Below are 24,142 nucleotides of genomic sequence, written 5' to 3'. Positions count from 1 at the left end.
CCTTTTTCGAATTTTTCTACAAGTTTTCCGGGAGGGGATCAGCCAGCTCCGGCTCGCCAGCTCTTGTTGGTTACAGCCGGGGTGGAGGGCGGACTCGACGGTTTCCGAGCTGCCGAGTTTCTCTGCGCTCTGCTTCTCTCAGCCCGCGGGTTGGGGGCTGGGGTGGCTCGGATGGCGCGCCATTGTTCGGGCGATATTTCAGCCACGGGGGCGGCTGGCAGGGGCGGGAGTCAGCTGGCTGCGACATGCCGCCTACACCGCCAAAGGGGAAAGCCGAGGCACTGAGAGGCAAAGCGACCGGGGAGGCTCGGGGCGCGCCGGCATACTCTTTCATCTAACGATATCCGGGGCCTTGACACAGAGCGGCTAAGTTATATCCTCTCTGTTCCTCCTGTAATTCGATTCAAAGTCGCGCTGCGGTTACCCTGCCTCATCCCACATCTTCCGCATCCACCGCGACAACAGTTTTACAAATATATGTATACACGTAGGTATATCCGGGTGCCACAGGCTTCTTTAAGAGAGAGAGAGAGAGCGAGCGAGTACCTGCCCATTTGTTCCTTGAAACCTGTTCCGCTGAAACAGCTGATAATATCACTTGAATGCTCCTAAACACAACTATCGCAGCGGTGAGATCACGAGATTGTGTGCACATGGAGGCAGGTAACGTAGCGCAGACTTAACGAAGGGGTTGAAACGGTGAAACGGTCGAGCTATTAAAACACCGGGATGTTCGACTAATACCCGAGCGATAGGCAAAGTATGTTTCTTGAACCCGTCAACTTAGATTGGTTCTGAAGGTTCTTAACGGCGAGCTGCGGAACGCGCGAGGCATCAACCCGTTATACTCACCATCTCTGACTTATAACTTGCCCGACGGGTTTCGTACTATAATGGTATACATAGACGAGAGTTTAATAATTATTATTCATAAGACTCTCCCGGGAGTCAGCCAGGCGTGAGACTAAGCAAGAAAGATGTGCTGCAAAACAAGGGGGCTGCGCCTCTCCTGCTCCCATCCTCGTTCCCCGGATTGCCCGAGTCCCGATTTCACCCGGTGCGTACGACGCCCTCCATCCACCACCACCACCACCACCCCCGCCTCACCCCCGACGATCCGGCCAAGGGTGCCCGGACCCAGTCGAGCGGAAACCCAATCACTTCCGGCGTCTGCGCCCATTAGGGAGCCGCGACGCTGACGTCGACTGACGTACACCCCCGCCGTCCCTCGTCCTCCGTCCACATCGCCGCCTCTTATGCCCCCAAAACATACCGCAAATCTATTGTTTGGGAAGCGCTCGCTCGGAAGCCTCTCCAATGGGCTAATGATCCTGCCTCGAACCTTCTTCTTCTCAACACCGTATATATCGTGTATATAGTATGTTCGAGTCTTTGTTCCCGCAGCCGAGGATATCGCTGTTTTTACTGAGTGAACCGCGGATACGAGGTGTGGTAGGCAACAGTTTGGCCGATGATTTGCTCCTTCCTATCTAATCGCAACTTCCTTCGTTCTATGTTTCAGGTTTATCAATGCGAGACGTAGAATCGTTCAACCCATGATCGACCAGAGCAACAGAGCCGGTAAGTCGCAGCCGGTTGTGTCATCGCTTGACCATTACACACGATTACATTCGACTCACGCTAAACACGAACGTACTCACACGCGGTGGTGAACGGAGCTACGTTGCACGCGTGTGATCCGCGTAGAACGCGGGAGAAAACGAGCCGGGAGATCCTGAAACCTTAGCTTCGGTAAATTTCGTAGGAAGTCGGCGTGAGTCAGGGGGCGCGGTTCATTAATAATAGTGACAGTTTTGCGTGTACTTAGGATGTTTAACCAGCAGTCAGGCTGTCTTTCGAATCCGAATTGAAAACTTATTCTCGAACTTAATTTGTAGACATAGATATGGATCGGGTTTCACATCGCTGTGTTGCGGTTAATCGCATTATACAAAACTGGTTGTAGACCGACGGTGCGTAATTGATCATCCCACAATCCAGAGCGACAATTGTAATTCAATTACGTATCGCGCTCTGAGCATACTTGATAACGCTTAATAAAATCAATCAGTTCGAATAGCCGATATTTTACCGAACGCCTTTGTTTCACTGCCCCGTAATTGAATCGATGAATTATTTAAACCTACCGCGATGTTTCACTCAACCTCTGACCAAACGCTACCGCCCGGAGATACTCGATTCGTACCTTTTAGTCGGACAGGTTTCCAACTAATTTCGTTTCCGTGTTCGCTTCGACGTTCCCGTAGAAAATACCCGCGTGCGGGAGAATATTAAGGTTCCAAATATGTCGCGGGGCGAGACTAGAAACGGATTGAAATATCGATACGAAATTAAACCATTTCTCACAATTTCTAGAATATTTTGCCTCGTAATTGTCGTTAAAACACGGCGCTGATGTCGAGTTTCATGGTTTTATTGGCTACTAGAATGAATTGGACGAGTATCTCGAGAGAGTTATAAAGATAAATTTACTTTCCGACAATTTAAAATCTAACTTGATATTCCCGGGTGGCCTCCCGGGCGGTTGAATCTTGATTTCAAACGGGCGTGAATTTAGTTAATTTCTTATCTCCGAATCCGAAGCAACGCTCTTCAGGAGGTGAGAATCGCCCCGTCGGATACAGCAGAACGAGAGACAACAAGAAGGGGGGCGAACAGAGAGGAGGGGGATGGTTGGCCGTCGGGTTGAAGGGTTCGGGAATAAAGGGGCGAGTGGTGAGGGGTGCGGAGACGGGTGGATAACGCCAGGATAACGTCCGGATAACGCTTGGATAACGGCGGGATAATTGGTAGCGGTGATCAGACTGGGTTTTACGATCCGGGAACATGCGGCTGTCCCGGGAAACCTTTCCGGCCGAGTTTCGCCCCCGCGCCCCCGCTCTTACTCTCATCGGGAAAACTACGGCTCTTAAGAAAACTCTCAGCGGCGAAACAGCGGCGGCGAGGGTTCCGGGTCCAAACGCGGGCCGACATTTCGCGCACTTTTACGACTCTGCCGACCCTCCCCGTCCACCTCTTCGTTCTCATAAACACTCACTGAGTTACGGGTTGTTTGTTTTACCGAAACCAGGCTTTAGGGGCGGTTTAGCGCAAGTAGCTTTCCGCCCCCGGCCTCGCAGCTACGGAATTTCGGCGAACGCCGATTGAAAAATTGCTAAAATTATCGCCCGCCTCTCTCACTCGGCGGCGGAGGGATTCGGCAGCTGAGGCGCGTCGAGACGACGACGTCGCGTTATACCTTCGCCAAGAGCAAAGTGGAAATCCGTGTCCGCCAGATTATCATCCCGGAGTCAATCCTGATCAGTCCAACCCCTCCACTCTCCCTCTCCCTCTCTCTTTCTATCGTCCTGGAACGAAGCGCGCGACGCATCTTGATCTTGTAATTTCTAAGGCAAGTCTGAATTATTTTCGTGATTCGCGTTTTGTCTCGTGCGCCGAAAAGTGGAACAAACTCCCGATCCGCGTTAGGAACATGTACGAACGCCCTTGCTTTAGGCAGCATCTGTTTGCCCATTTGTTTAGTAAATTTAAATCTGATAAAGGGTTGCAAGTAACACCATTGGTGTGTAGCCTAGGCTAGTTATTGGTCACTAATTTTGTTTGCGCCCTTCTTTGTTATTTTTTCTCTTTTTTTATCATACTAATACTTGCTTTGTTTTCTTTTTGTATACTTCATTAGTCTGAATACTAATAAGATTGTTATAATATTAAGCTTTGTACAATGCGATATAATGCGAGTAGATTTTATCTACTACCATATGTAAATAATCACCTTGGTATGTATATTTTGCATAATGCTTAAGCTATACGGGAACTCTAGTCATTGACTTCTGGATCCCTAGCCTCTAATAAATCTAATCTAATATAATCTATCTCTTTCCACTTTCCCGAGCTTCTCCACCGCTCTCCGACGGCCAAAATATCGCGCGATTTTCGTGCCGTCTCTATTTTCAAAATCATTTCAATCACGCGCCCCAACGCGCTGGCTCAGGGGGAAAGGAACGCATAACCGCAAACTATAAACTCTCGGTGCATCATTTTACGAGGGAGGAAGTAGTCCCTTGTTTAGGATTCTATTAACTTCGTATCGGCGCGTGTCTCCTCGACGAGAACGATAACGGCGCGAGTCACCGTCTCAGTCGTAAGTTGCGAAAATCCAACCTTCCGCGCATCGGTATAATCACCTACGTTCAAAAGGTGCCTAAACTTCTTTTCGAGTATCGACTTCGTCGGATCAGCTTATTTCAGCGATACGCGAAAATCAACCCCGTCACGCGGCCAGACGTTCATATATTTGGATCTCTCGGATTCCCGCCGAGCCGACCTTACGCCCTTCTGACAATATCGCGAGGAATCGCCGGAGGTGGAACGGGGAACTCGAGCACAGCCGGGTAGATACACCCCTCCGCGTTTTCAGAACGACGTTGTAAAAACGTAACAGCTCGCCCGAAAGTGTCGTAAAGCTGAGACTTTGCCGCGGCCGCGCGCGTACACTTGGCCCGATGTTTTGTGCGAACGGCGCCATGACAGGCAATAAGACGTATACGGGGCGGGGGTGGAGGTCGCGTGGTATTCTCGTAAAATTACCCCGAGCGTATGCCTCGCAGGCAGTTATATTTATTGCGCGACAAACGAGAAGGAGAAAAATTTCCTACCGCCCGAGGTCAGGGTTGTCTACCGCCCCCCGCTCAATCTCCAGGATAGCTTCTCGAGTTTAAGGACGAGTCCTGGAATTGCCCGGACTGCATTCTCGCCCAGTTCTGAACCGCGCCAGTGTTTTTTTTTACAATATTTTTCGAGCTCTCGAAATTTTCAAGCGCCGTCAACCGCGCGTATAAATTTCTTTCCTCGATCAAATCCCAGTCAGTTTACCGACCGCATCCCCGCCTTTCGCCTCCTATCCGTGCGGTTATCCATTAACGTCTAACGGCGAACGCGAGTCGGCTTTATGTGGAATTTTTTCGTTTCAAAATACGTCGAGTAAATGAATTTTCGTCCGGGTTAAGTGAGTGGCGGAGCGCCGATTGGCGTAATGGGCAAAACGAGCGATAGGGCCGCGAATGGCTCGCCGAGGGAGCCGAGGGATGGTTTTTGGCGAGGGGATCGGCCCGAGGACTTACGCAGCTAGTCTACGGGTCTTCCATTACGCGTTCCAAGACTTTCCCTTCAGAATTAATAGCCGGAGACACACTCCGGTTATTACGCAGCGTTTCTGCCGCGGTGACGGTTTTCAACCAGGGGTCGGGGTTCCCTGCTTTCTTCGAGTTCGTTGTCGCGGGAAAAATTACGCGCGAGGCCCGACAGTCGGATACTTCTATTCGGGATGTTTCTGGCGCAGGGCGCACCGGCAATCGTCGTAATGAAAGTATGATTGATGACGACCTCAGCCGTGCAACGCCGGCATCATTAGCCCGGCAAGTAGGACACAGCCGACGGGTCGGCCAGCTCTCGTCGTTCCACCGCAGCCGTCACACGACTCGGAACATGTCACGCACCCATTAAACGCATTATGCATTAGTCCAATCCGGAGATGCAGACCGGGTGCCAAGCCGCACGATTACCACTCTCAAAGTTGTATCTCGTAACGTTAACTCCGCTCGCGCAACAATCTCGCGCCCTCCTCGAACATCCGACGACACCGAACTGCGATTCGCGAACGTTCGGGATACGAACATACCGAAGAGCGCGTAAGGATCGTTGATAAGCCGAAGGACAACGCATGCACGTCAAGCTTCCTTATCGAGCTATACAATTCCGGTGGATTTTAATTTCAATAACGAAAACACCGGGGCGCCGTTCGTGCTCTCTTTTTTAATTACACTTTCACCCGTTCCGTCGTTCCCGATTTTTGGCGATCCTAGTCCCGAGTACCAGTGCCCTGAGACCCGCCGCAGAGTTTCGGTAATTGAGGAGAAAAAAAAACAAAACAAAGAGCCAACGCGAGGCAGCGCTGTTTCTAAGGGCATTTTTGTCCCCTCGGACATTTATTTTATTTAGCCCCGTCCCCTGAAATACCATAGAGCAGAAAGAGGTGGCGGGAGAGGATTCGGAGCTGGTCACTCCGCTACTCAATTCTCCCGTTCCATCGGCGAGCCGTAGGATCCCGTCGAGCGTGGAGGAGAAGAGGAGGAGGGCGGGGGGGGGGGGGGGGGGGGGGCGGGGGGAGGGAGGGAGCCTGGACCCGGCCGAGATGGACACAGAGAATCGCCATTACAAATTGACAACCTTGATTGATGGCGTTGGTGCGGGCGGGGTGGCCCGGGTGCCGAGCCAAGTGAGATGGAGTGGATTCGGGGCGCTGGAGGGACCTCGCCTCCGCCTCCGCATCCACCCCCGCCTCCGCAGCGGCAGATAGCGACCCGCAACCCCGGAGCCCCGAAGGGAAAGACCCGGGCGAGCCTTATCGAGACGATGCTCTCAGCGAGTCCGTGACGAATGACCCGAGACTAGATGCGAAAGGACCCGATGCGCGGAGCTGGGGAGTCCGACCGAATATGAGATCGACTCCGAGAGCTTCGCTGGACTTATCTCGACGGCCGGATGTCCCGAATGCCGGACAGAGCCGGGACACTCACCGAGGCAATTTTCCACCCGAGTATCGCCGCCCGTGAAACTATTCTTATAACGAAAACAACGCGGTTCGGCAGTTGGAAAAAATTGGAACCGATGGTAGTTTTCACATTCGTTGAAGTAGCGTCAGTCTCGAATATGTAATTCTCGAGGGAAATTGGCCGGTTGAGAATCTTTTATAAAGTCGATAACAAAAAAGTATCGGAATTGTAAACAAGAGCTTGGATATCAATTTTTCATTTTTCGATACTGAGAAGAATCTTCCGGATCGCCGTACCAAACTTTTTCGCAAAAATGCCTAAAGTATTACCACTGATGCGAAATAGTTCGCGTGATTTTTTGTAAGTTGCGTCGACGCAAACGTTTTATGCGTTGTATACACGATTCCGATTGCCAAAGGCCGAAAACTAAAAGTTTTTTTTTTGTCTACAGTTGTAAATTATCCGATCCGCAATACCTGGACGAAGAGTTACTCCGTCCGTGCCGTGATAAAAATTCCGAAATTCAACTCTTGCCAAACGCACAGCACCGAGATATTTTGGCCGGTTATCCGGGCTCCGAAAAGCTCGGAGGGTTTCCGGTTATCCCGAAGGGGAGAAGCGTCTCTGTTTCGACGGACATTACGTCGTTCCTGTCACGTAGTAGTATGATATAGAGTTACTTAGCCGCGCGACCTCCGGCATTACGGCCCTGAGCGAGGGCGAGAGAGGTGCTCGGATGGTCCTTATACGGCATACGTCATACGTCATGCGTTAATTGAAACGGGGGTTCGCGGCGGCGGGCGTCGACTACAAACGACCGCCTTATAGAAATGTTATTATTTGTCGGAGGGGAGCCGCGACGTCGATGGCTCGAAGGCTTACCTACGTCGAAATTGCATCGCCTTTCTCCCTTTTCCGCCGCATGACGCGAGGAAAAGTCGCGTCCGATCGATTTTCCTCTGAACTCGGAATACCGGCTTAATCCCGAATGTAAATTCGACGCCGAATCAACCAGCGCCCTGCGGATATAGATTGGTACAGGAAATGAAGGACCCGACTGACCAGCGGCGCTCGATCGGAGCCCCGAGATAGCCGGCCGAGGGTCGTCCGACACCAGCGGCAGGGTTACTCCTAGATTTTTCATGCCCTCGAGGCGCGTCCGGTGTATCAAGGTTCGAGTAGCCGGCTCCGAGGGTGGACCTATCTTATCAGGCCGGCATAATGGCCTGTTCTATCGCATCTCGAGCCGTTGACCGGTGACCCCTAGACAACTCGGAGCGCCGTTTTACCCCGGAGAGTTGGACCGTAGTTTTGAAGACGGTTTAGACGAGGTCTGTATAGATATACGTAGCGAATCGGGGATGAGAACGTTTCTTCTTTTTTCATACAATTACCGCGATCCGTTGTCGAACGAACAATGACTTGTTTCTATCGGTATTTCCCGCTGTTTTCTCATCCCCCTTCAACCGTCGGCTGATGCTCGATTGATCGCTTCTCCCGCACCGCACCAATTACGGAATGTTTTCCTTCGCAATATTGTAAAGTTTGAAAGAAATCCCGCTCTTTTGCGATCGCGAGTTACTCTTCGTCTCGATTCCGATTAATATTCCCGTCTCGATCGGGACCGCGCGGCGATCCGGGTTTGAAATATATAAAAGAGGCACAGGAACAGGCAACGATTCCAATTCTCTCAACTCTCCCAATTACCATAATTTATGGTCGATCGGTTAATTAAAATATCTAAATACCGTAAGGTGCGCCATATAAAATCGTGGTTCGCTCGAAGGGTGCACCCTTCATCCGGCCCGTACGGCTCTCGCCTCTGTATACGACGTATACCTCATACCTTATAAATATTAAGAGGTTTATAGACAGGCCTCCTCCTCGCGGCGCGCTCAATCATTAATTATTTATTACGTCAGGCAACGGCGGAGAGGCGGACGATCCGGTGAGTAGCGGCATCTCGTTGTTTACCGTCTTCTTGTTTGACCCGATCGGCAGAGCAGATTTGGCAAATCTCGCCCGTCCGCAGTCCTCGCAGTGGATGAAATTTATGAGAATTCGAGGGCGTGCAAGAAAGAGAAATGTTGGAAAAAAATATGTGTATCGCAAAATGAAATACACGCGCGATCATCATGCGATAAAACGAACCCCCCGAAGAAATTGGTTAAAATATGCCAAACCGCGACGCCGATGTCGGAGGGTGAAATTAATTTAAACTCGTCGTCGATACTCCCATCCATAAATGCAACGGCTTCTTTCGTCCTGCCCTAACCGAGGACTCCGTGGGACTCCCGACGTCGGTGAAGATCGAAATCGTCCGGCAGAAACCAGCGACGATTCGCGTCCTCGAGGTGTGCAAATCGTAAAATATTTTCGACCCTTTTCGGGGGCAGGAAGCTTCGTTTCAGTGGCCGGCCGGCGATCGATGACCGTCCTCCTTTCATCGGCGAAGAAGGCTAGGCGGGTATCCCGGGATCCTGGAGGAACCGAGGAAGGAACTCGCTTGCTGGAGACAGCGGAAGAAAAATAGCGGAAGTCATCGACCTCCAAGGAGCTATATATCACCCCGATGCAGGGGTTCGCGTGTGTGTTTGCGTGTTTGCGTGTTTGCGTGTGTGAGCCCCGCTCGTCGAGAGAGTAAAAGGGTGCGGAGGAGGAGGCGGGAATCTAGGATAGTAGTCCTGCCGTTTCGTCATTCCGGTACGGCGTTTTCCGCTCTTCGCTTGCCGTCCGCATCTGCTTTTTATTTCCTTCCTTTCCTGTCCGCGCGCTTCTTTCTCTTCTTCTTCTTCTTCTTTTCGCTAGACGGGTTTATCTTAAATGAGACTCCCCGAGGCTTAACTCGGCTTGGCAAGGTTAACGGGGCCTTGGCAAGGATGTATCTGATTGATTAAATTCTTGCAATTACACACGCCCTGCACGGCCGACGGCAGCTGCGGATATCTTTCGACTCATTCTCCGAGATTATATACCTTTTACCCGTTTGCATTCCTCTGCCGCATATGTTTCGTTTTCGTTATCGATTCTTTTTTCTTCATCTTTATTTTTGTCGTTCGTAAGTACGTCACAAATGTGCCTCGATTATCTGGGATGGCTCTCGCCTTGATCATCTCTTTCCTTTTTTCATCATTCTTGATCCTCTTTTCTTTTCTTTTCTTGTTTTTTTTTTTTTTTCGTCCAGCCAACATCGATAAAACGCCGTTCCGTTTCAGCCGCGGGAGTTATCACGTGCGAAAACGCAAGTAATGCAGGAAAATATAGGAAGCTCTTGACTCACCAAGTCGGAAACTCGCACGCTGTTTTCTCTCCGCTCGAAGGGTTCAAGTGTCGCTGACTTCAGCGCGAAATCTGAAATCGATTGCCAGCCGCTTCCTCCTCGTTCAAAATACGTTATCTCATACTGTTTCACCGTCAGCGCTTTTCTCGTCTTCCTTTTTTTTTCTTCTTAGTGTTCTCTTTTTCCCCATTCCCTAGAATATCATGCCACTATTTCACTCCATTATATACATACAATTGCCGAGTCATGGCTTTGCGTAAATTCCAACTCTATTCTGAGACTAATTTTGATTCGTTACTTTTTATACATCTTGTGGCAAAATTGTACGAAGAAGATTACACCGCGTTGCACAGAGGCAAAAACTACGCTTGTTTTTGTCCGGGCGATTATTTTGGAGTTACGCAAACGTCGTCACGGTCAATTAAAATGGGCAGCTTCGTGGATTCGTGGTTCGGTGTTGTTCTTTTTCGTATCCTTCTCCTTTCTCTTTCATCCTCAGCTTCGTTTTTTTTTTTTCTTTCTTTTTCTTTGATCATTATTTTTCTCTCCCCGCGAGTCACGAAGCGGAGAAACAAGAGAAGAGATTCCGGAATCGGAAAGTCTCGGTAAATTACCCCGGCCGTTGAGAGGATCACTCGTTCGTTCCTCTCGCTTCCCTCTGCAAAAGAACGGCGGCAGTCGGGACAAGCTCCGACGCTCTATGGGGCAGCGATTCATTGGCTAATGGTACCTTTAACGATAGTTGCGGTAATCAAGGAGCCAGAAGAGCATGACGGCGTGGCCGTGACTACGGCAAGTGCAGGGGAAGCCGAGGAAAGTGGGCGAAGCATCGGTGGTCGGTAAGAAGGGCGAAGGGCCGCTAAGCGGAGCGGCGGAGTAAACAATGGACAATTCGGACCCGAGCTAACCGATGAGTTATTAGATCCGGGGGCATTTCCGGTATTGCGTCGCGGATGACCAATAGTTTCATCGAGGGATCGTTGAAGGATCCGGAGCACATTTCCGGCTTCCGTACCGCGACTCGTCTTCCCCAGTTTCCCGGTTATATCCACTCTCCATCCTCGGCGAGACAGTCGTCGTGGCCGTCGTTCCCTTTCCCCGCTGCGGTGTCTCCGCGGTTTCCCATTCCGCCCTACTTTTCCACAGTTTCGAAAGATATGGACCGTGCCCCGTAGATGGTCTTCCGTTTCAAATCGAGCCGCTTTTGTCTACTACCGCCTCGTTCGCCGATCGCGCGGAAATTCCCCTCTCGGCAGAATCAAAAATCAAACCAGCAGCAGCGTCGTCACGGCTTAACTCACGTTGCTAATAGCCGCGAGTGGTACAGCCGAGGACCTGGAATTGGTGCCTGGAGAATGCAGCTAGTCTGGAGGGGCATTTCCGGGGAAGGAAGAAGTTAGTTGGCGGCGACACGAAGTGGTCCAGGGTAGTTTGCCAGAAGTTGAGCTGCCCCGCAGTTGCTCCGGCTTCTCATCGGGAAGTTTCGAGTCCCGGATCGAGAATGGTCGCGCCTAAACCACCGGAGGAGTTGGTAGCCAGCTACGCCGGGCTCGGTGATAGATATGGAAGTCCGGAGAGTAAGAACCATCGGTTTCCCGCCCCGGAGCGAAGTAACGAACCCAACTTCTCAAGATTTCAAGGAATTTTAAAGTTCACCTCGCGACTCGAGCGCCCTGTGACGTTGGATTGATGGTTTAATTACGACCACCTCCGCATTTTCTCTCTCGATTCGCGGGCTTTGAACACCGGCGGCAACGCTCCGGATGGAACTCGTCCATATCTGCACTACGGAATGCAACCCACGGCGGTGGCAAAACAATGCACAGGTTCAAGGTGCCTCGTTGGAACCGCTCGGAGCTACGGGGTAGGCGCACACCAGCTGGTAAACACATAACCGTAACTCGGTGGCCGGCAATGAATCTCCTTTTAGAAGTTTCGGGGTTGTTCGTCGGGGAGTAAGAGGCATGAAAGCAGCAGGGCCCGTTTTCTCTCACTCGGTTGGCCGCCCTCCCATCCCATATACCCCCTTTCCTCAGGACTCTCAGTCTCAGTCTCAGTCTCCGAGCTTCAGCCTTCAGCCTCAGCTTCCCTCGCGGCGTGCAACTCCCTTTTAGATCCCATCCCAGAATACTTTCTCGCAGCTTAGCGGACGGCAATTAACGGCTCCCTCATTTCCCCTCTAAATAAATTACGGAGGTATAACGCCCGCGCTCCTGCGGAGGGCTCTCTCTCTCTCCCTCTCCTTCTCCCTCCTCCACCCCCTCTCTACACTCGTTCCTCGCCGTAAGCGCGGCTTCGGATTTACGTTCCGAAGGCTTTATTGCGTCGCCCCGCGCCTTTTTCCCCAACGAAACCGACCGACCGACCGAACGGTATATACGGTTCGCCCCGATCTCATCCGATTTCGTTGAATTTCCCCTGAATTTACCGGCCAAACTCAAAGCCCCGCGAACTGCATTCGATTAAGCAAACTTCTCCGAATAGAAACGATCAACGACCTTTTACTCGATCCGATCTACGACCGGCCGTCATCGTCGAGAGTGGACGGATGACGGGGGGCCCGGATTCTGGGACTTGACGGAGCGTGATTTTAACAGCGAGAAACCAGTTTTCACTCGCATGTTTTAACATCGCGAGCCTGTATCCCAGATGCAAATGATGCTTCGAACCGCAGTGCCGGGCAGCTTCGGCTAGTTGGATTCCAGCGGTTTTTGCGAGTCTTTCGCGAGAGAAAACGCTCGGCATGTGGGTCTCATTTGGTGAAATCCAGGGTTCAGAGCACGCGGGGCTGCTCGGGTCGCCCTGGGCTCCCATCCTGGACTCCCCGGCGCGTTACGGCGCAGTTTAATCACACTACCAGCGTATCTCTCGTTAGTGGATATCGCCTGGGCGGCTATTATATGAGACTACATTCCTCAGTCTACCCTGGAGATGCGATACGGCTTACCGCCTTACCGCCGTTATAGGTATACATGTACAACATACGCGTATAGAGGTACCGCCTCTTACTGCTGCACTGGGATCTATTATCTTTCGAGTTCTTAGCTAGGATTTCACGCCGGCAAAAACTCTCTGTTATGAGTCCCCTCGTGTCCGTACTTTATTGCAGATTTCAAATTGCAACCGTTCCCGGTATATGAATACCTTGCCTACCATCATCCGGGAAATGGTAATCGAGTATTTCTTCGTTCTTATTCCAATCGAGCCACGTACGCTTGCGAAACGATACTTCAGCCCCCCGTTCTCTTCCTCTTTTCGATCCGCAATTGACTGACCAAAAGTGAAACTTACCCGGTGTACAAAAATTAAACACCGTTACGGAGATAGACGAGATGTGGAGGATTTATGGGTATCGATAAGGATCGATGTGGAAGGGGGTAGGGGGATGAAGTTGTTGTCAGAGGGTCGGTCGGGGCGCCGGGCGCCATTGAGACTCTGCGAGACCGTGTATCGGCGTAGATTGAGGTCGCGGCTAGACTCGGGTTGGCTTCAGTTGGCTTCGCCGGCGGATTTAGCATAAGAAAGGCTTGTGGAACGATGGTGCACAATAGTGCGCCCTTGCATTCAGGATTTCACCGAAGCCGTCGCCGGCGCTACTCAGCAGTCGGCCCGGGGCTGATCGTGGATGGGGAAAAGCGGGGAACTCGACTGGGCCAAGAGAGAGAGAGAGAGAAAGAGAGAGAAAGAGAGAGAGAGAGAGAGAGACAGAGGCTGCAGGGATCTGAGGGTGGGACGCAATCACGGTACTTGATTTATTGAGGCAATATACATTAAGATACCAACATTAAAACTAGGGGAGACTCACTCCCGTCCGGCAGCCACCGCGGCTCCGTTACACACGAGGAGTTGACAAGAAAGCTCACAGGGAAGAAGGAGGAATCGAGGAAAGTGGGATAGGAGAAGCTTTCCTCCTCTTACAGGCGCTGCTCTACTTCTTGTAGCTCCGTTAGAACACACGCGCACACACACACACACACACACACACACAGTCACACTCTTGAACAAGAACATGGCGAACATTGTTCCTCGATCTTGACCCTTACGTAACAAGTCTATGTTACGCGAGTCGTAAAAATTATTCGAAAGCACACGATGCTTCGGATCATTCGAAGTGCGAGTCGAGGTTCAGGTCCGTCCATGCGCCATGTTGAAAGAGTGAGGTATGCGGTTCCATCGAATTTTCGAGGACTTTTGTCTGATCGTGAAAATTGTCGATGGAATCGCGAAGCGGGAAAAAGCACAGCTCGATCGAATCGAGAATGTCGCGTAGCCGCCTGCCGGCTGAAGAACAGGGTTCTAACCGTAGTAACGCGTAGTGTTTCCGCCGTTGTCTGCAGGGCCGAGCGGGGCGTACAGTCCGGAAGCGACGATGGGCTACATGATGGACGGACAGGCGGCCAGCATGATGCATCGACCGCCGGGAGACCCCACCTTCCACAACCAGTACCACTACCCTTCGGAATACTACGGCCACCCCTTATAAAGGTAAGCAAACGTGGCGCTGTGTCATCATCCCCTTAGCGACAGGGTTGGAGTCGAAAATACACTCGGAGGTTCGCGTTCGGTTTAACGATCGCGATGCGGATCGATGGAAGCGGTTTCAGCCGTACCGCTTACGGTTATTTCATTCCCCTAGCGCCAACTCTGTCGCGCGAATAAGGGTTTTTAGTTTTTCATTCCATTTCGCGGATACTCTTCGATGATTTGTGTTACAGCTAAAGGCGTTCGAACCGAGTTCAGGCGAGAAACAAGTTTTACGTCTGACGCCGTATCGTGCGTGAATGTATCTGCGGATCACGGATAAAAATAAAAAAAAATAAAAGAAAAAAAAAAAAAAAAAACGAAACCACGGGATGTTTTTCGCAGACGTCGTCGATACGGAGAGCCAGCCTCAAGGTAAGGGGTGTCCGATTGTGAGACATCGTGAGCCCGTGTCGCAGAGCGTCGATAGAACACACCTGCACCGAAGAGTTGCCCGACGCCGTTTTACGGATATTTATTAACAGCAATATCGTGGCGAAAATGCGGTACATACTACATGCACAGCTTTTAGATGTCCTGCGTGCGTGTGTGTATTATATTATATATATATATATATGTATACATATATGTATACATGTAATTAATCCAACGAACTATACCGTGTGAAGACGGGGGAATTGATTGCACTGCCAAATCCCGCGATAAAAAATTACGTATATGTATATAACATGTTAAAATACGTCAAAGATTCGATTCGACGTTCAGATTAATGAATATAAAACCGCATTTCGCGTCATCGCTCCGAGTTCTGAGGCATCGCGAGGATCACGCCGGCTCTGGTGGAGAAGGAATGAAAAACGAAACGAAATGGAAAAACAAAAGGGAAGGGGGAAATTCATGTGATTGTTCTCTGTACAAAATAACGAGGTGTAATATTGTAGCGAATGAAATATAAATGTTAAATTTTAATACGATTGCAATGGAGAGACTATATAATAATAATAATATTAATATTATAATAACATTTAATAATGATTATTATTATAACAATAATATTAATAATAATTATAAATATAATATTATTGATAATGAATATCAATAATTAATAATTATAACGATAACTATAATAATAACAATAGCCGTAGATGTAGTGGTAATAATATTAATATTAATAATAATAAATAATAAATGATAATATTAATATTAATAATAATAATAACAATACACTATTTCTAGCAAATATATATATATATATATATACTTTATATATATGTATAGTTAATTGGCGGGCATGTACATTACCGGTGCTCGCGTGAATGTCCAGATCGTGACACGATTAAAAATAAGATGAAAAAGTTTGCGGGCAAGAAGCGACTAATGGAAAAATGATAGAAAGAAGGTGTGAGGAGATATTGAAAGATCATTCATTGACGGAAAGAATTTGACGGATTAGAATTGCATCGTATATACGTAAGTGATTCTAATAGCTTGGCTAATTCTGACGGGATAAAGAAATAATATGAGAATTAAAAAGTGCTTGATGCATGCGTTGTGCCGGAACGGAGCGTCGACATTCTCTTAGGACATTCAATTTGTACAGTTCTTAAATATAAATAATTTACTAATCGGTTAGGAGAAGGTGTAACAAACAAGCAAACGAAAATAAAAATTAAAAAAAAAAAAAAAAAAATGAAAGAAAGAGGACAGAGAAGTTGAAAATTAAATATGAATAATAGAAAATGAAGAAGAAAAATAAAAGAGAAAGAAATTGATTATATGTACAAATAACGCAAACCCTTTGTAATATAATTGAAGAAATTGGGTAAAGATGAAATTTAACTGAAAAGATAAAAAATGAAAATTGCATATATATACATATATTATATATATTATATGTATTATATATGTATTATATTATATATATTATATATATATATATATATATATATATATATATATATATATATATATATATATATATTTAAAAAAAAACGAACACGTTTTCATAAACAGACGAGAGATGAAAATTATAATGAAATAACGAAATGCAACTGCACAAAGAAAAGAGAAAAAACGAAAGAATAATTCGTTACACACGTAATAACAGCCGCGCTCTATATTCGGCTGCTACGGAAAAATTAAAGTGAAAAAGTGTAAATTTTTAGCGAAGGATTGTAATGTTGTGTCGCGATCGATCGATCGATCGACGGTGAATAAAATGCGTTAACGTCTGACGGGGACAAATTTGTATTGTGCATAATATGTCTAACTTGTAGAATTTGCTCGATCTATACAACCTGAAATTTATAACACGTACGTAAAAATAAATTATGTATATGTATATATATATATATATATATATATATATAATATATATATATAAATTATACATATATACACTGTACGATGTGATGGGTGATACATATTCGTTCCCGCAGAACACGAATCGCCGCCGATCGACGACTTGGGAACTCTAATGATACCTATATATATATAATTGTAATAATAATTATTATCATTTACCTATAATATATTGTGTATAAATAGTTAAATTCAATTGAACACTAATCAGCGGACTCGATCGGGGACTCTGTTCGTTCACATGGGACACACACGGAACACACACAGAACACACGAAATGTGATATGCGAGAAAAATGAAGTACCTAGAGGTATGTTTTTCACACGCCCGCGAAGATATCAGCGTACTTTTTTAAACATTTAAATTTCTTTTCATTTCTTTCATATTTCATTCATCGTTTGTTTGTTTGATTTGTTTTTTTTTTTTAGTTTCTCGTTTTTCACTCCATTTACAACATTAGATTTATATTTTTCCCGCGCAAGGGTATCGAACGTAATCTTGTTGAAATGATATAAAAAAAAAAGGGTGTAACGTGCAATAACAAAATATCAAATATGAAAGAAACAAGTATCGACCAACCTCGAATCTTTACGCATATACAATTAATACACACGTACGGTAAAGTGCAGGTATATAAATATAATACATGCTATTGACGAGGTGAGGTGAATAATCATAATGATAACGATTACGAAACGGATTTAAACAAAAAAAAAAAAAAAGAGGTGAAAAATAATATAATTAAAATTTACAAACCTTATCGCGGAAACGGGGAAGAGTAAGGAAAAAAAAGTTTAAAAAAAAAATTAAAACCAACCAACTACAGGACAGCGAGAGATTGGCTTGCATGCGTGCGTGCTCGATCCTGTAATATAATATTATATATACATACATATATATATATATACGATATATATATTATATATGTACTATATATATATAGATATATGTATACTGTAAGTTCGAAGGTGCGATAAGGTGCGAAAGTACGTCCGAGGTATATTATATACGGAGAGAGTGGATGTGAAAAAGACAGTGAGAAAGAAATTTAAGAGAATTAGAAGAAAACGATAAGTAATAATAATAACGAACAGATGATGTACCATAGAATATACATATTATATGCACACACACAGTTGTACAGTTTTTGCGAGCGGTAGGTTTTTCCTAGGGCCCGAAACTATCCTCGGCTTCTTTTTCCCAGATTTCTTCGCCATCCGCTTTATCGAAATTTATTTCTATAGTTTCTCAGCGCGCGGTGTGCCCGGCCTTTATTTCCCCTCTTCCGTTGCTTTTCGACACCACCAGTGATACCGGACTATTTTTTATGCCGTTTGCCAGCTCAACAGTTCGCGATGAAAGCTTGACAAAGCTTGTTTTCCGCTTCTAATCGACTCCTGTAAATGATTAACAATAAGATTATTTTTTACGGTTAAGCGACATGATGTATACGATGAAGACTATATAATATTGTACATGTAGGCGTGTATCGCGTTGCCTGGTCAATACACTATATATACTATATACACATTATATATACATACGATAAAATTAATTAGTCAAATTTAGTGTTAGTTATAGCTTTAACACCGTCCCAGTGTAATCAGCGGAGCTGAAATTCGACGCGCAGACGTTTATTTATTGTTATTATCTTTCAATTATACCTTCTTCGCGATTTTTTTTTCTTCTATCGTTTCTTCCGTAGAATGTTTGAATTATATTGACATGCCGCGATTCTTCCGAATCAATACAGCGGGACGCACCGAAATTTTTTCTTCACTTTAAACCTTGACTATTTCGTCACGGTTATCTTTCTTCCGTTTTAAAAATTGTAAACTTCTTGACTCGATTATCCCCGTGATCTATAATTATACGGAAAGCCAACTTCCGCAATGTTAACTCTCACCTACCGCAGTAACATAATCTATAATATATATCTTCTATGTACATCGATCGTAAACAGTCGTTTGCGCGAGCCTGATATACGTAAAGTGTTTTTCGATTAACGTGTATGTACGTATGTATATATAAGTATATATGTATATGTATATATGTGTGGAAAAAAAAAAACAATTTGACAAGCATTCATCATATACGTAGGTGTAATGATACAACGGGGTGAAATTTATCGAAAGAAGAAGAATGAGCAAACGATTAAACAAAAAATTAAAAGAGAGTAAGGTTACAATTAAAAATAAAAATTAATTTTATTTCTTTCGTACGAAAACAAGAATACACGAAATAAGTATCGCATGTGTATAAAATTTTCTGTATTTTTTGATGGTCAGATTATAACAATATGTGATTAAACTTAGAAAAAATGAGAAAAGTAACGAGAGATGAAGAAGAAGAAAAAAATAAAATAAACTAACGACACTTTTATCACTCGCGTATATTTTGAGCGGCATAAATGTAAATTTATTCATATAATCCATATTTTTCCGTATACGCAGACATTTGTAAAACATTTACGAGACGTATGTAAAAAAAAATTCTTTCGATCTGCTTGTACGATAATTATCTGCGAGATTCAGGTATAAAGAAAAAAGTAGAAGAAAAAGAATTTAAAAAAAAAAAAAAAAAAAAAAAAACCAATTAAAATGACTCCACTTTTGCGTGATATTCACGACGATTTGTATACTAATAACGACTGTGCACAGGTGTATACTCGACTCTAAGTGCTCGGAGATAAGAGTTTTTTGTACTGAGATACATTTGCAGTGTCGAATAAAACAGCCACTGATTCTCTACCACAGTACAGGCAATCTTACAATTAGCTGATCGACTCGAAACTCGTTATCTCCGAGCGGAGACAAGCCGAACAGCTATTAATGACGAAAGAAATCGAAAATACCGGGGAAATGAAGATTTTCCGAAAAGGCGGTAATTTTTATCGGTATCATCGTTGATTTCAACTCGTTTTTACCTCGCAACTACCGACTGTCGTCGCTTATTTCTATCGACGATGCTCAACGATTTCATAAATTAAAGACTTGGAAAATTTTCATGCGGTATTCTTCGACGTATTAAAAATTAACAAAAAAAGCAAATTTCCCTCACTGCACACCCATATTGCATACTATATTATACGACACAGACAATCACTGATGTTTCCGTGTGCGACGATCGCCGGCAGTGACGTCACGGATCGTCGACGAGCAAGCATGTTTTAGAATTTCTGTTTGTTGACCAGTAGAATGTTTAATTTTGTTGACGCCGTCTCTGATACCGTCCGTGACGATGCTCGACGGCCCTGCGGACGCACCTGAAGCTGGCGCAAATTACGGATGATTTATTTAACCGAGTTTCGCGAAGGACGATCGGCTTGTCTCGAGTCGCAATCTAATTATTAATTCAATTTTTTTTTTCTTTTAAATAACATTTAAATCGCCGTAAGAAATACTCTGTATACTTTTATGGGCCGTTTCTTAATCCCCGAATTCATTACAAGTACTTATTAACCAACGTGTATAAAATAAATTAAATTAATCCGTACGACACGTTGAAAAGGTGAAATTTATGAATATTAATTCGTGTACGTTTCAATCCGTTTATAAATATATCTGATTTTATCGCCCAATCGCACTAATCGTGCGATTATGTATATCAACCTGCAGGTGTAGATAAATTTAAAAAGTGAACAGCAATCTGAGTAGTTCGCGCGAATCTTTCCTTTCACAAGTTGGCAATACTAATTCAACAGAAATTATCCTTATACTTGACATATGATATTGAATTTCGGGAATCAAGAAGCGTGTAAATACACACACACACATATATATATATATATATATATATATGTATACATACATAAATATATATGTATATATCGTGCAAATCTGGGAGGACGAAACAAAAAAAAAATATGCAATCCTCAGTGTTGTTCCAATATTAATTAGTATTTGTTTGAAACGACTTATAGAGCTGTAGCTGCAGTTTATGTGAATTGAAATCAATTCGATGCTTTCCTGCGTGAAATGATTCAGTAAATCTTTTGAAGTATCTCCACCCCGTTCCCTCAGATTTGTATTATATTCAGAATATACGATTTGCCGAGAGCAAAAACGATGACCCTACACATTGGCTGTTCGTTTATAAATGAGTTCATTCAATTGAATCATCGCCTTAAAAATGTATACGAAGTAACGCTAAGGTATCTAAGTAATAACCACGTTAGATGATAAACGTATTAAAAAAAAAAAAAAGATTAAGTGAAGAAAGAGAGCAGAAAAAAAAATCCACACAAAAAAAGATTAAAAATAGAAGTAATTAAAATTAACAAAAAAAAAAAAAAGTTTTTATCAGTGCAGCGATACGAAGAAGGAAGAAGAGAAAGAAAAAATTATAAACAAAAAAGTTAACGGGAGAGTCTGCAGCGGAAAAGATTTAGAGTGAAAGAGTGTGTGTGAGAGAGAGAGAAAGAGCTTGAACGTCTGCGAAAGGATATGAGATAAAAAATGAAAATATATTTGATGAATATTACTGTATTATTATACGGATGATGATGTATAATGAGCTAAAATTTATTACTATTATTATTATTATTATTTTTATTATTATTATTATTATTATTAGCATTATACATCGTAAATATGAAGTCAGATTTTTTCCACTGTTTGCGTATATAATCGACGATTGACTATTGACACCTGAGTATAAACGAAGCGAAGAAGGAGAAACGAAAGGAAAAAACAAACAAACAAACAAATAAACAAACAAACAAACGGAGCAAACAAATTATCAAAATGATAATAAATTGTATTCTGCTTTGTAAAATGATCACCGCTCTTCGGCTATGTAAGACGAATTGTGATAGTTGACATATGAATTCTTATTTCTAAAATACATAAATACTATATTAATACTATCGCGACGAAAGATCCACGCATACACTCGCATACGCATTTAATATGAACATAGCAAACGACGAATAAGTAAAGTGAGAAAGATAAAGAGTGAGAGTGAGAGAGAGAGGGAAAAGAAATTTTCGATGTAAAATACACATTATATTATAATATAAATACTACGGGACTATATCGTGCGTGCGCGTGTCATCGAAAATGCATACAGGCACGATGTAACAAGAGTGTGCATAAATCATGCGCAGACGTCTCCGCTACGTCGTACATGCATGCGTGTGGAGGATTGTATATCGTCACATGTTTGCGTGTGTGTGCGTGTGTGTATTTTGTGTGTGGCGTGTATAGAGTGGTATGCGAATATCTGCGTATGTATGCATACAGTTATCGCATAATTATTATGTACCCGGTGTGTATGTGTGCATACGCAAAACGGGGGCGCATGCGTGCGTCATCGCTTGCTCGTCAAATCACCGATCAATTGTGTACTGGACTGATTTATCTATCATTCGGCTTATCATTCGATAGATTTTACGATGATGATCATGATGATAAACAAAAAAGGAAACGATGTTATGGTGGTCTATGTTAGAGAGTGTCCATTGTATAGTGTTTTTTGAAACGTGAGCATTAAATGCTACATCTTGTGTAAAACCCTCGTCTCGTATTCTTTTCAATTATTTCTTCCTCGCCTTCAAATCTCCTTTACGTCGGTGATCAGCCGCTGTACATTATATACCCAATAACTATCAAAACTTCCAGTTTGAATACGGCGGCTTTTCACCGATAAGCATCCCTTCCATATCCTCGAAATTTATTGACTCTTAAAAATAAATAATCACTTCTATTTCAGGTATGACAACTGACGTTTGAAACATATTCTTTTCCACGTGTATCCTCTTCCACCTGTCTGTAAAAGTTTCATTGCTTCCTTACGTTTTCAACGTGATCTCCGTGTATCACTCTTCCCTGAATCGCGGCCACGAATTCCACCCACCCACCCCCCCTTCCTCGCCGTCCGCTGTAAGTGACGGCTGTCATTTCCACAGTCGGCCCTCATCCTCGTTCCTCGTCCCCTGCACCGTGGCCTAGAAGAACTGACCCAGTGGGTAACTGGATCACCCGGTTGTATTATAACTCGGCTGTATATCCATTCGACTATACGGTGCTTCCGGCAGGTATGTGGGATAAGTTGTCAAAAGAGGAGCGATACGTCATTCGGAAACGTTGAGGGGTTGAAGAGAGTCGTTATTGCCGAGTGCTTCTGCTTCGTTATCCCGTCTCGGAGTTGATGGCGAACGAAGCCGTGTCACCGCTGCATAAAACAAGCATTTCTACCCCAACTTTTCCCTCCCTTCTCGCGAGTCCCTTTCCTCATTGAAATATGAGCCCGAGCTAGGCGGTCGGTACCATACCAATGCCAATTACGATCTACTGGTATAACCGATGGATATCGGCCTTGTTACTTCCTACGCATTCGTCCAACGACCAATTACCCGAGAAAAGCTCCTCGCGGACTTTCGACGACATGTGTCCGCAGCGAATCAAAATTCCAACGCTATGCGAAAGCGAGATATTCGCCACTGACAGTGAGTAAATAGATCGCGATGTTGGTGACTATAGAGATCAAAGGTAAACACACGGCGTCGGAACACGGTTCACTTTCGCAGCATGACAACAAACATCTTGAACGGGAGAGTGAAGAGGTGTCGAGTCGTCAGTCATACCGCAGCGGTCTTACCAAACGGACATATATCGATTCGAAACTTGTTCTAGTTCGAAATAAAACTAACAATCGTGGTTATCGATCTGCTTACACTTCGAAATAAATGCAGTGATGAAGATAACTGTGGTTCGTGATTCGGAGTCTTCTTCCCCCCCCCCCAAAAAAAAAAAACAAATAAAACAATAATAATAATAATAGTATATTCGTTACTTCGCGTCAATGAGTCGGACCTTGATAAATGATTCACATGAGAAACCTTGCCAACTTCCAAGTTCCGGGTGATCAAAGTTGTTCCTGGAGGTATTGCTAGTCCTTACTTTCTACAGCTATACCGAAGTACCTACCTATCTTGCACTCTACCGTAGTCTGTGTACCCTGCACTATCCCTCAGATGCATCCCTTACCGACGGGGATGTCGTGTCAGTGTTTGCGGTGTACCTAGAAGCCCGCGAGCGAGCAATCTCTTAATGGCAGGATAGGACGACTGTACGGTGGCACGGTAATGAGATATTAGCCTCACTGCTCCAGGGAGTGGCTCGCCGATGTATATACGAGGGTGAAGATATTACTCCAACAGGGCGCGTATGGTGGCTATATCAAGTCAGCCTGGTCGCCGGCCGACTATCTCGGCACTACTCCGCTGGTATCTAGGTGCCGGGGAAAGATACTCGCGGTGCTCGTCGGCGTCGCGACGCCTCCGAGGGTGTGAGGGTGCAGCGTTAACACTGCCCCCGGGTATCGCCTTGCCCTCGAGGGACGCAATTACAACCTAGTAGCCCCGGAAACTCCTGCTAGCAAAATTGCCTTCCTTCTCGCGGTTCGATTGCTGCGATTGACGCCGGGTAATGGACGAGCTTGCACC

General features: G+C 45.2%; 1 protein-coding gene across 3 annotated transcripts in view; it reads left to right on the top strand.

Moving 5' to 3' along the window:
* The window catches only part of hth (homothorax), a 286,555-nt gene extending 270,522 nt beyond the window's left edge, over window positions 1–16,033 (top strand). For 2 of the 3 annotated variants that reach the window (XM_046610599.2, XM_046610598.2), the window contains exons 13-15: window positions 1,523–1,581; window positions 14,169–14,337; window positions 14,568–16,033. In XM_046610599.2, the coding sequence (XP_046466555.1) occupies window positions 1,523–1,581; window positions 14,169–14,335 (226 nt within the window). In that variant the 3' untranslated portion in view covers window positions 14,336–14,337; window positions 14,568–16,033. The remainder of the gene's footprint in view (window positions 1–1,522; window positions 1,582–14,168; window positions 14,338–14,567) is intronic. The other variant, XM_046610600.2, reaches the window with a different exon arrangement.
* Window positions 16,034–24,142: the final 8,109 nt, after the last annotated feature.

Source organism: Neodiprion pinetum, chromosome 2, assembly GCF_021155775.2.
Source record: "Neodiprion pinetum isolate iyNeoPine1 chromosome 2, iyNeoPine1.2, whole genome shotgun sequence".
NCBI classification, from domain to species: Eukaryota; Metazoa; Arthropoda; class Insecta; order Hymenoptera; family Diprionidae; genus Neodiprion; species Neodiprion pinetum.
Note: the sequence above shows the minus strand (reverse complement) of the source record. Positions and strands in the feature narration are given on the sequence as shown.